This window comes from Coregonus clupeaformis, chromosome 1, assembly GCF_020615455.1.
Source record: "Coregonus clupeaformis isolate EN_2021a chromosome 1, ASM2061545v1, whole genome shotgun sequence".
NCBI classification, from domain to species: Eukaryota; Metazoa; Chordata; class Actinopteri; order Salmoniformes; family Salmonidae; genus Coregonus; species Coregonus clupeaformis.
The window spans coordinates 12,147,043-12,157,042 of record NC_059192.1 but is presented as its reverse complement, the minus strand read 5'-3'; the positions used below and the strand labels follow the sequence as shown (position 1 = coordinate 12,157,042).

The 10,000-nt window shown below is 48.5% G+C and overlaps 1 protein-coding gene across 6 annotated transcripts in view; it reads left to right on the top strand.

The window, feature by feature from the left end:
• Positions 1–10,000, top strand: part of LOC121585528 (calcium/calmodulin-dependent protein kinase type II subunit gamma) — a 51,921-nt gene that overhangs the window by 31,973 nt on the left and 9,948 nt on the right. For 3 of the 6 annotated variants that reach the window (XM_041902068.2, XM_041902016.2, XM_041901883.2), the window contains exons 7-13: positions 684–786; positions 2,669–2,752; positions 3,280–3,374; positions 4,072–4,194; positions 5,565–5,648; positions 7,592–7,634; positions 8,308–8,367. In XM_041902068.2, coding sequence (XP_041758002.1) covers positions 684–786; positions 2,669–2,752; positions 3,280–3,374; positions 4,072–4,194; positions 5,565–5,648; positions 7,592–7,634; positions 8,308–8,367 — 592 coding nt within the window. The remainder of the gene's footprint in view (positions 1–683; positions 787–2,668; positions 2,753–3,279; positions 3,375–4,071; positions 4,195–5,564; positions 5,649–7,591; positions 7,635–8,307; positions 8,368–10,000) is intronic. The other 3 variants (XM_041902116.2, XM_041902191.2, XM_041901950.2) reach the window with 1 other exon arrangement.

Genomic DNA, 10,000 nt, shown 5'->3' with positions numbered 1-10,000 from the left:
GCCCAGCGACAGCCCCGAAACCTGAAGGATCTGGAGAAGGTCTGTATGGAGGAGTGGGCCAAAATCCCTGCTGCAGTGTGTGCAAACCTGGTCAAGACCTACAGGAAACGTATGATCTCTGTAATTGCAAACAAAGGTTTCTGTACCAAATATTAAGTTCTGCTTTTCTGATGTATCAAATACTTATGTCATGCAATAAAATGCAAATTAATTACTTAAAAATCATACAATGTGATTTTCTGGATTTCTTTTTAAAATTCCATCTCTCACAGTTGAAGTGTACCTATGATAAAAACTACAGACCTCTACATGCTTTGTAAGTAGGAAAACCTGCAAAATCGGCAGTGTATCAAATACTTGTTCTCCCCACTGTACATGCAAATGAGTAGCTAGTACAATAGAATGCGTGATTTAATTATAAGAGAGAATTGCGCACACATCTTTGCTTCTTTCTCTTTCCCATTCCTTCATCTCTCTCTCTCCTTACTCCCCCCTTTTCCCTCTCCCAACTGAATGGAAGAATCATCTTTATTGACGTGATATGCGTGTGTAAATGTTGCCATAGCAGAACGGTTTGAAGCACATACGGAGTTACACATTGACAAATGCATCTCTGTCCCGCTCCCTCTGTTTCTACTTCCCCTGTACACACTTTTCTCCCTCTCTCTGTTTCTACCCCCCAGCCTGAGAACCTGCTCCTAGCCAGTAAGATGAAAGGAGCAGCGGTGAAGCTGGCAGACTTTGGCCTGGCCATCGAGGTGCAGGGAGACCAACAGGCGTGGTTCGGTAAGACCACACATACATTTGGGTAACATTCATCAAACGTTTTAGGTTCCTAGGTTTTATTTATTTGCCCCAAAGAAAACAAAGTGAAAGCCAAAACGGTGTGCAGGTACAAAAAAAGTTTGTTAAATCTGTTAAACAAGCACTTTTTTTTTTTTTTTTTTTTTACAGTAAGCAAGAAAACAACCATGTTTGATTATGTGTTAGAGCTAGGCTACATGGAGGGGACTACTGGGTAGTTTGGTTCATCAGACTGACCCCTGACCCCTAGTCTACTACTGGGTAGTTTGGTTCATCAGGCTGACCCCTAGTCTACTACTGGGTAGTTTAGTTCATCAGGCTGACCCCTGACCCCTAGTCTACTATTGGGTAGTTTGGTTCATCAGGCTGACCCCTGACCCCTAGTCTACTATTGGGTAGTTTGGTTCATCAGGCTGACCCCTGACCCCTAGTCTACTACTGGGTAGTCTGGTTCATCAGGCTGACCCCTGACCCCTAGTCTACTACTGGGTAGTCTGGTTCATCAGGCTGACCCCTGACCCCTAGTCTACTACTGGGTAGTTTGGTTCATCAGGCTGACCCCTGACCCCTAGTCTAGTACTGGGTAGTCTGGTTCATCAGGCTGACCCCTGACCCCTAGTCTAGTACTGGGTAGTCTGGTTCATCAGGCTGACCCCTGACCCCTAGTCTACTACTGGGTAGTCTGGTTCATCAGGCTGACCCCTGACCCCTAGTCTACTATTGGGTAGTTTGGTTCATCAGGCTGACCCCTGACCCCTAGTCTACTACTGGGTAGTCTGGTTCATCAGGCTGACCCCTGACCCCTAGTCTACTACTGGGTAGTCTGGTTCATCAGGCTGACCCCTGACCCCTAGTCTACTATTGGGTAGTTTGGTTCATCAGGCTGACCCCTAGTCTAGTACTGGGTAGTCTGGTTCATCAGGCTGACCCCTAGTCTAGTACTGGGTAGTCTGGTTCATCAGGCTGACCCCTGAACCCTAGTCTACTACTGGGTAGTCTGGTTCATCAGACTGACCCCTGACCCCTAGTCTAGTACTGGGTAGTCTGGTTCATCAGGCTGACCCCTAGTCTAGTACTGGGTAGTCTGGTTCATCAGGCTGACCCCTAGTCTAGTACTGGGTAGTCTGGTTCATCAGGCTGACCCCTGACCCCTAGTCTAGTACTGGGTAGTCTGGTTCATCAGGCTGACCCCTGAACCCTAGTCTACTACTGGGTAGTCTGGTTCATCAGACTGACCCCTGACCCCTAGTCTAGTACTGGGTAGTCTGGTTCATCAGGCTGACCCCTGACCCCTAGTCTATTACTGAGTAGTTTGGTTCATCAGACTGACCCCTAGTCTACGCTTGAAGTTATTGAGGGATGATGATGTTTTGGCAATGTGAAGATAGGAATTCCAAAGTATGGAACCTCTTTATCTAACAGAGAATTGACTATGTGAGATGCGGCAGTGGGGAGGGTGAAGGTTATCCCAGTGTCATGTTGTATGCATGCATTTGGGAATTAACCTGGAAGAATCCATTGAAGGGTTTAGATGAAGGCGCATAATTGGAGTATATTAATGTTGTAGATTGACAATATATTGAGTTTCTTAAACAGACTAGTGGCTAGTCTTGCAAATGTATTTTGTGTGATGAGTAATTTGTGTATGTAGGAAGCATATGTACTGGCTCAGACAATATTACAATAAATGAGATTTGGGTATCTTAAGCTTGTAGTATAGAGTTAGGAAGCGAGCCTGATGAACCAAATCACTAATCTTTCTGATGATACCAAACAGACTTCCCCACTTTGCTGCAGACAAAGTGAATATGATCTTTCCAGGACAATGTAAGTCTAAAACCATTCTGTTTTTTCTGTCGGGCAGGTTTTGCGGGCACCCCTGGCTACCTGTCCCCTGAGGTCCTTAGGAAGGACGCTTACGGCAAGCCTGTGGACATATGGGCCTGTGGTGAGTCTTTAACCTTTAACCTCTTAACTGTAGACCACTGCACCACGGCAATCTAAATAACCATCTAGTGACTACTGGGTAATGTGTGTCACCATCCCATTCCTTAGGAGAGGCCATGGTGCAGTGGTCATACATCTTAGACAAGGGTTTACGGAAAATCTAACAAATCTGAACTCTCTCTGTCTCTGTCTCTGTGTCTCTCTCTCTCTCTCTCTCTCTCTCTCTCTCTCTCTCTCTCTCTCTCTCTCTCTCTCTCTCTCTCTCTCTCTCTCTCTCTCTCTCTCTCTCTCTCTCTGCCTTTCTCTGTCTCTCTCTCTCTCTCTCTCTCTCTGCCTCTCTGCCTTTCTCTGTCTCTCTCTCTGCCTTTCTGTCTCTCTCTCTGTCTCTCTCTGCCTTTCTCTGTCTCTCTCTCTCTCTCTCTCTCTCTCTCTCTGTCTCTCTCTGCCTTTCTCTCTCTCTCTCTCTCTCTCTCTCTCTCTCTCTCTCTCTGTGTCTCTCTCTCTCTGTCTCTCTCTCTCTCTCTCTAGGTGTTATTCTGTATATATTGTTGGTGGGCTATCCTCCATTCTGGGATGAAGACCAACACAAACTCTACCAGCAGATCAAGGCTGGGGCCTATGATGTGAGTTTGTATCTGTCTGTGTGTGTGTGTCTGCGTGCAGGGTACAGTGCAGTGGTTGGCTGGACAGCTGGTGAATTTTTTTATAGTGTCAGATTGAGAGCTGCACCCCAGCTATCGATCCTATCAGCCTCCTGACGCATTGCAGAGGTGTGTGTGTGAGGGGTATCCTCTCCTTCTCTCTAGTATTCAGGTTACATAGTTAATGAAGACTGGTACTGAGACATTCAAACACACACGTTAACATTCTGAATTGTAGGAAGACTGATTGTTTACATGATGTGAAACGTTAAGAAATACATTTGTTACGTACATAATGCAAATCATGGTCTCTCTTTCTGTCCCTCTTCCTGCCTCTCTCTCGCCGTCTCTCTCTCTCTCCGTCTCTCTCTCTTTCCGTCTCTCTCTCTCTCCGTCTCTCTCTCCGTCTCTCTCTCTCTCTCTCCGTCTCTCTCTCTCTCTCCGTCTCTCTCTCTCTCTCTTGCTCCTCTCTCTCCGTCTCTCTCTCCGTCTCTCTCTCTCTCTCTGTTCTCTGTCTCTCTCTGTCTCTCTCTCTCTGCTCTCTCTCGTCTCTCTCTCTCTCTCTCTCTGTCTCTCTCTCTCTCTCTCTCTCTCTCTCTCTCTCTCTCTCTCTCTCTCTCTCTCTCTCTCTCTCTCTCTCTCTCTCTCTCTCTCTCTCTCTCTCTCTCTCTCTCCCTAGTTTCCCTCTCCAGAGTGGGACACTGTTACTCCAGAGGCTAAGAACCTTATTAACCAGATGTTGACTATTAACCCTTCCAAGAGAATCACTGCTGATCAGGCTCTCAAACACCCATGGATCTGCGTAAGCACATACACACACACACACACACACACACACAGTGGCCGTGTCCGAAATCTGTCTTGCCTACTACTTACTAAAACTACATACCGTGTACTAATCGTACTACATACTATTTAGAACGTACTGTTTAGTAAAATGATTGCAGTAAGCAAAAAAATCAACATACTAGACTCATCCATACTGAGAATGTGTAATCTAATGCACAATCAATCGCGTTGCTTCCTGCCATTCGTTCATTTTGATACAGAGCGTCCCCTCATCTGATTATCAGCTGTTGTCAAACACACGTGGGTCGGAAAAGCTGAATATTTTCCTCAATAGCATGCAGCGAATTGTACTACACTGAACAAAAATATAAACGCGACACGTGAAGTGATGGTCCCATGTTTCATGAGCTGAAATAAAAAATCCCAGAAATGTTCCATACGCACAAAAAGCTTTTTTCTCTCAAATTTGTTGCGCAAATTGATTTACATCACTGTTAGTGAGCATTTCTCCTTTGCCAAGATAATCCATCCACCTGACAGGTGTGGCATATCAAGAAGCTGATTAAACAGCATGATCATTACACAGGTGCACCTTGTGCTGGGGACAATAAAAGGCCACTTTAAAATGTGCAGTTTTGTCACGCAACACAATGCCACAGATGTCTCAAATTTTGAGGCCCCGTGCAATTGGCATGCTGACTACAGGAATGTTCACCAGAGCTGTTGCCAGAGAATTCAATGTTCATTTCTCTACCATAAACTGCCTCCAACGTTATTTTAGAGAATTTGGCAGTACGTCCAACCGGTCTCACAACTGCAGACCACGTGTGTAACCACACCAGCCCAGGACCTCCACATCTGGCTTCTTCACCTGTGGATCGTCTGAGGGGGGGTGCGGGTGGTGCTGAGGAGTATTTCTGTCTGTAATAAAGCCCTTTTGTGGGGAAAAACGAATTCTGATTGGCTGGGCCTGGCTCCCCTGTGGGTGGGCCTGGCTGCCAAGTGGGTGGGCCTATGCCCTCCTAGGCCCACCCATGGCTGTGCCCCTGTCCAGTCATGTGAAATCCATAGATTAGGGCCTAATGAATTTGGTTTAATTGACTGATTTCCTTATACTGCAAAAAAATTCTTTGAAATTGTTGCATGTTTATATTTTTAGGTATAGATGTAAAGCAGAAATGAGTGTGACATTCTAGCATTTAGTGCATAATGAATTTTAGAAATTTCACCTACTATAAAACATTCTATTTTCGCATACCAAAAAAGCCTACTATTTAGAACTGAAGTATGGGTATTTGGACATGGCTGCACACACACACACACACACACACACACACACGGTTTTGTATAGTGTTTAATGCTTGTCTCTGTCCCCTCCTATAGCAACGTTCCACCGTGGCGTCTATGATCCACAGACAGGAGACAGTGGAATGTCTGCGCAAGTTCAATGCTCGGCGGAAACTCAAGGTACACTACTGCTGCTACCTCCTACGCCTCTCCTCTCCTTACACCTCTTCCTCCTCCTCCTCCCTATATACCTCCCCCTAGACCACCTCCTCCTCCCTATATACCTCCCCCTAGACCACCTCCTCCTCCTCCCTATATACCTCCCCCTAGACCACCTCCTCCTCCTCCCTATATACCTCCCCCTAGACCACCTCCTCCTCCTCCCTATATACCTCCCCCTAGACCACCTCCTCCTCCTCCCTATATACCTCCCCTAGACCACCTCCTCCTCCTCCCTATATACCTCCCCCTAGACCACCTCCTCCTCCTCCCTATATACCTCCCCCTAGACCACCACCTCCTCCTCCCTATATACCTCCCCCTAGACCACCTCCTCCTCCTCCCTATATACCTCCCCCTAGACCACCTCCTCCTCCTCCTCCCTATATACCTCCCCCTAGACCACCTCCTCCTCCTCCCTATATACCTCCCCCTAGACCACCTCCTCCTCCTCCTCCCTATATACCTCCCCCTAGACCACCTCCTCCTCCTCCCTATATACCTCCCCCTAGACCACCACCTCCTCCTCCTCCCATATACCTCCCCCTAGACCACCTCCTCCTCCCTATATACCTCCCCCTAGACCACCACCTCCTCCTCCTCCCTATATACCTCCCCCTAGTCCCCTCCTCCTCCTCCCTATATACCTCCCCCTAGACCTCCTCCTCCTCCCTATATACCTCCCCCCTAGACCACCTCCTCCTCCTCCTCCCTATATACCTCCCCCTAGACCACCTCCTCCTCCTCCCTATATACCTCCCCCTAGACCACCTCCTCCTCCTCCTCCCTATATACCTCCCCCTAGACCACCTCCTCCTCCTCCCTATATAACTCCCCCTAGACCACCTCCTCCTCCTCCCTATATACCTCCCCCTAGACCACCTCCTCCTCCTCCTCCCTATATACCTCCCCCTAGACCACCTCCTCCTCCTCCTCCCTATATACCTCCCCCTAGGCCACCTCCTCCTTCTATACCTCCCCCTAGACCACCTCCTCCTCCTCCCTATATACCTCCCCCTAGACCACCTCCTCCTCCTCCTCCCTATATACCTCCCCCTAGACCACCTCCTCCTCCTCCTCCCTATATACCTCCCCCTAGGCCACCTCCTCCTTCTATACCTCCCCTAGACCTCCTCCTCCTCCCTATATACCTCCCCCTAGACCACCTCCTCCTCCTCCTCCCTATATACCTCCCCCTAGACCACCTCCTCCTCCTCCTCCCTATATACCTCCCCCTAGACCACCTCCTCCTCCTCCTCCCTATATACCTCCCCTAGGCCACCTCCTCCTTCTATACCTCCCCCTAGACCACTCCTCCTCCTCCTCCCTATATACCTCCCCCTAGACCACCTCCTCCTCCTCCTCCCTATATACCTCCCCCTAGGCCACCTCCTCCTTCTATACCTCCCCCTAGACCACCTCCTCCTCCTCCCTATATACCTCCCCCTAGGCCACCTCCTCCTTCTATACCTCCCCCTAGACCACATTTCTATCAATATGTTATTGGGCCCATTTCTGGAGGTGAAAATTATATTTTAAGATGGTGTCAGCATCATTTTATTTTCATACGTTTTGGAGTGGAATGTCCTTTTTAAAAAGTCACCAGAACTGAGCTTCTCAGTCCTTCTACATAAAACCTAAGCAACGGGACTGGAATTGGTCAAACTCCCAGTTTAATACATCCTTCCCTAAAAGCATGATGGTCATGACTATCTTACATGAAAGGGGAGGTTAACTTGACCCCAGACAATCCATCTGAGATCGACCCCCCTTACCTCCCCTCATCCGATCATATCTCTTTATTACTCATCCCTTCTCTCTCTCTCTCTCTCTCTCTCTCTCTCTGTCTCTCTGTCTCTCTCTCTGTCTCTGTCTCTGTCTCTCTCTCTGTCTCCCTCTCCTAGGGAGCGATCCTCACCACCATGCTGGTGTCCAGAAACTTCTCAGGTGGGTGTGTCTCCTCCCCCCCTTCTCCCTCGCTCCAGTTACAGAGTGAGGGGGGAGGAGAGAGAGGGCTCTACTCTCCCTCCTCCTCCCTGGAGTCTACCTAATGTAGGTTTTTAGGCCGAGAGGAGGAGGAGGAGGAGTTTGTTTTCAGAACACAAGTTCTGAAGGGGAGGAGTAGGTGAAAGGAGCAGATGTCATAAGGTGTCCGTACAAGGAAGTGCTAGAAGGAGGTGTCATTCTAGAATGTCATATTTCCAGCAGGACTATGTGTGTACATTGTGTTTTTATATCTATGTCTCTAACACCTTTCTCCCTCTCTTTGTCGGCTCTGGAGTGTGTGTGTCTGTGTGTGTCTTTGTGTGTGTGTGTGTGTGTGAGTGTGACAGAGCCCTAGAGGTTGTGTAAGGCTCAGGGTTCCTGTAGTGTGACAGAGAAAGGGCAATATTTAATGCTCTACTTCCCCTCCTTTACTAGCTAAGATGATTAAAGGTTAAGACCTGCCCTTAAAGGAATGGGGGTTTTGCGTCCTAAATGGGATCCTACTCCTCATATAGTGCACTACTTTTGGCTACTATATGGAGAATAGGGTGTCATTTGAGATTGGTCACTGTATTGGGTTAGGCCAGCCCAGATTTGCATAGCTCCTCCCAATTTAAGTGTCTCTGTCCAATAGTGGGCCGGCAGCATACCAACCCTGCTGCTGTGTCCTCCACCGCCTCGCTGGCGCAGGAAGGTACGTCACAGAGACACGCCCTCTTACTTCCTCTGCACACACTTCCTGCTTCCTGTTTAAGCCCCTCCCACGTCATACTAAAAGGGAGCACCATGGTCTCTTTAACCTGCTAGCCCCCTTTAGAAGTTATCTAGCCCCTTTCTCTCCTGCATGCAGCTCACGCTAGCCTCACAAACACACACACAGACTCATGTGAGTACGAGATGGATTTTTAAGGATGATGCTAATACCATGCACACAGGCTAAACACATCTAAAACTACACATACTCTGTCAACAATACCACTCAGCCTCATATCATCATCAGAAAGCATCAATAGCATATCAACCCCCCTCCCCACCCTTCTCCTGTGGTTACGGCCATGAGAGGGGGTTGAGGGGGAAGGGATTGGGGAGGGGGGCGTGTATCTGTGGCGACTGACTGACTGGAGGATGGACAGGAGCGGGAGAGGCACGCTGCCATCGTCTGACCTGGGGGAGGGGGGGAGACTAAGGTCGGCGATCCCATGTGGACTAGGAAACAGTATACGGTTTATGAAAGACTGAAAGGGTTGGATAGGTGCAAGCAATATGGAAAAGATTCCACCCAGCCTATCATTGAGCAAAGTGGAGCTACTATCGGATTATTTACACCTATCAAATCTTTTCAGATCTACAGGTGTCTTTAGGAGGTTTATTGTAGTGTTGAAACAATAACAAGGGGCGGGAGTTAGTCTCCCCTGAGCGTGCGATTGGTGCTCTGTGGTTCTGCATGAGGGTGATTGACAGAAGCGTACGGTAGAGCCCTTCAATCACAGGGCTCTCCTCTGAGAGCGGACCAATCGCCTGCCAGTAAGTCCTGACGACGGATGAGATCGCCCCCCGTAAAAGGCATCTGCAGCTTAGCCTTTCCGCAATGACATCACTGCTTGCCCCTCCCCTCCGCTGTGTATGGCTGAGGCAGACTCAGCTCTCTGCTTATGATGCGCTCTCTTCCCCAATCACATCGTCACACTGTAGCACAGAAAAGTGTGACGAATTGTAGTCAATACAAGATGTCAAGTGTGAACAATGTGGATGTGTTGCCTTGCTGCATGTGGACTTGTATTCCCTATACTCTGTTTCCCTTCCCATCTCCTTGAAGTGTGCACTCGTTCACTTTCCCTCCTAGATGTGAAAGGATTGGACTGGTATGAATGCACACTAAAGGAAGAACAGGGAGAAACGGGATTGGACAATTGAAAGTTACTCCTCCCTTCGTGTCTTTCTCAAAATAGCCAGTGTTCTAAGGTGACTGGAAAGGTGAATGTTCTTATGTGGTGACCATGTTCCAACTACATTGCAGAGGCCTGCCTGCTAGCTCTCAGGTGTTTAACATGCGATGACGTGGCATGAAGCCATTGGTTGTTGCAATAAAACATCTGTAATGTAGTCGGCCTGGAACGCGACCGATACGTCCGACCTCGATTATTTTGAGGAAGTTAGGGGAGGAAACATTTTGAGGGTGTTAGAATGGGTTCCATGCTAGCCCGCCCCGTGGGCAGCTGGGTTGAAGAGGTGGCAGGGGTCAATGGTTAGCCAATCAGGGCCCAGCTCTGTCCCGCTGTTTGCTGAATGGAAGCTATGCACCTTGGGAACTGTAGTTGATGTGGATG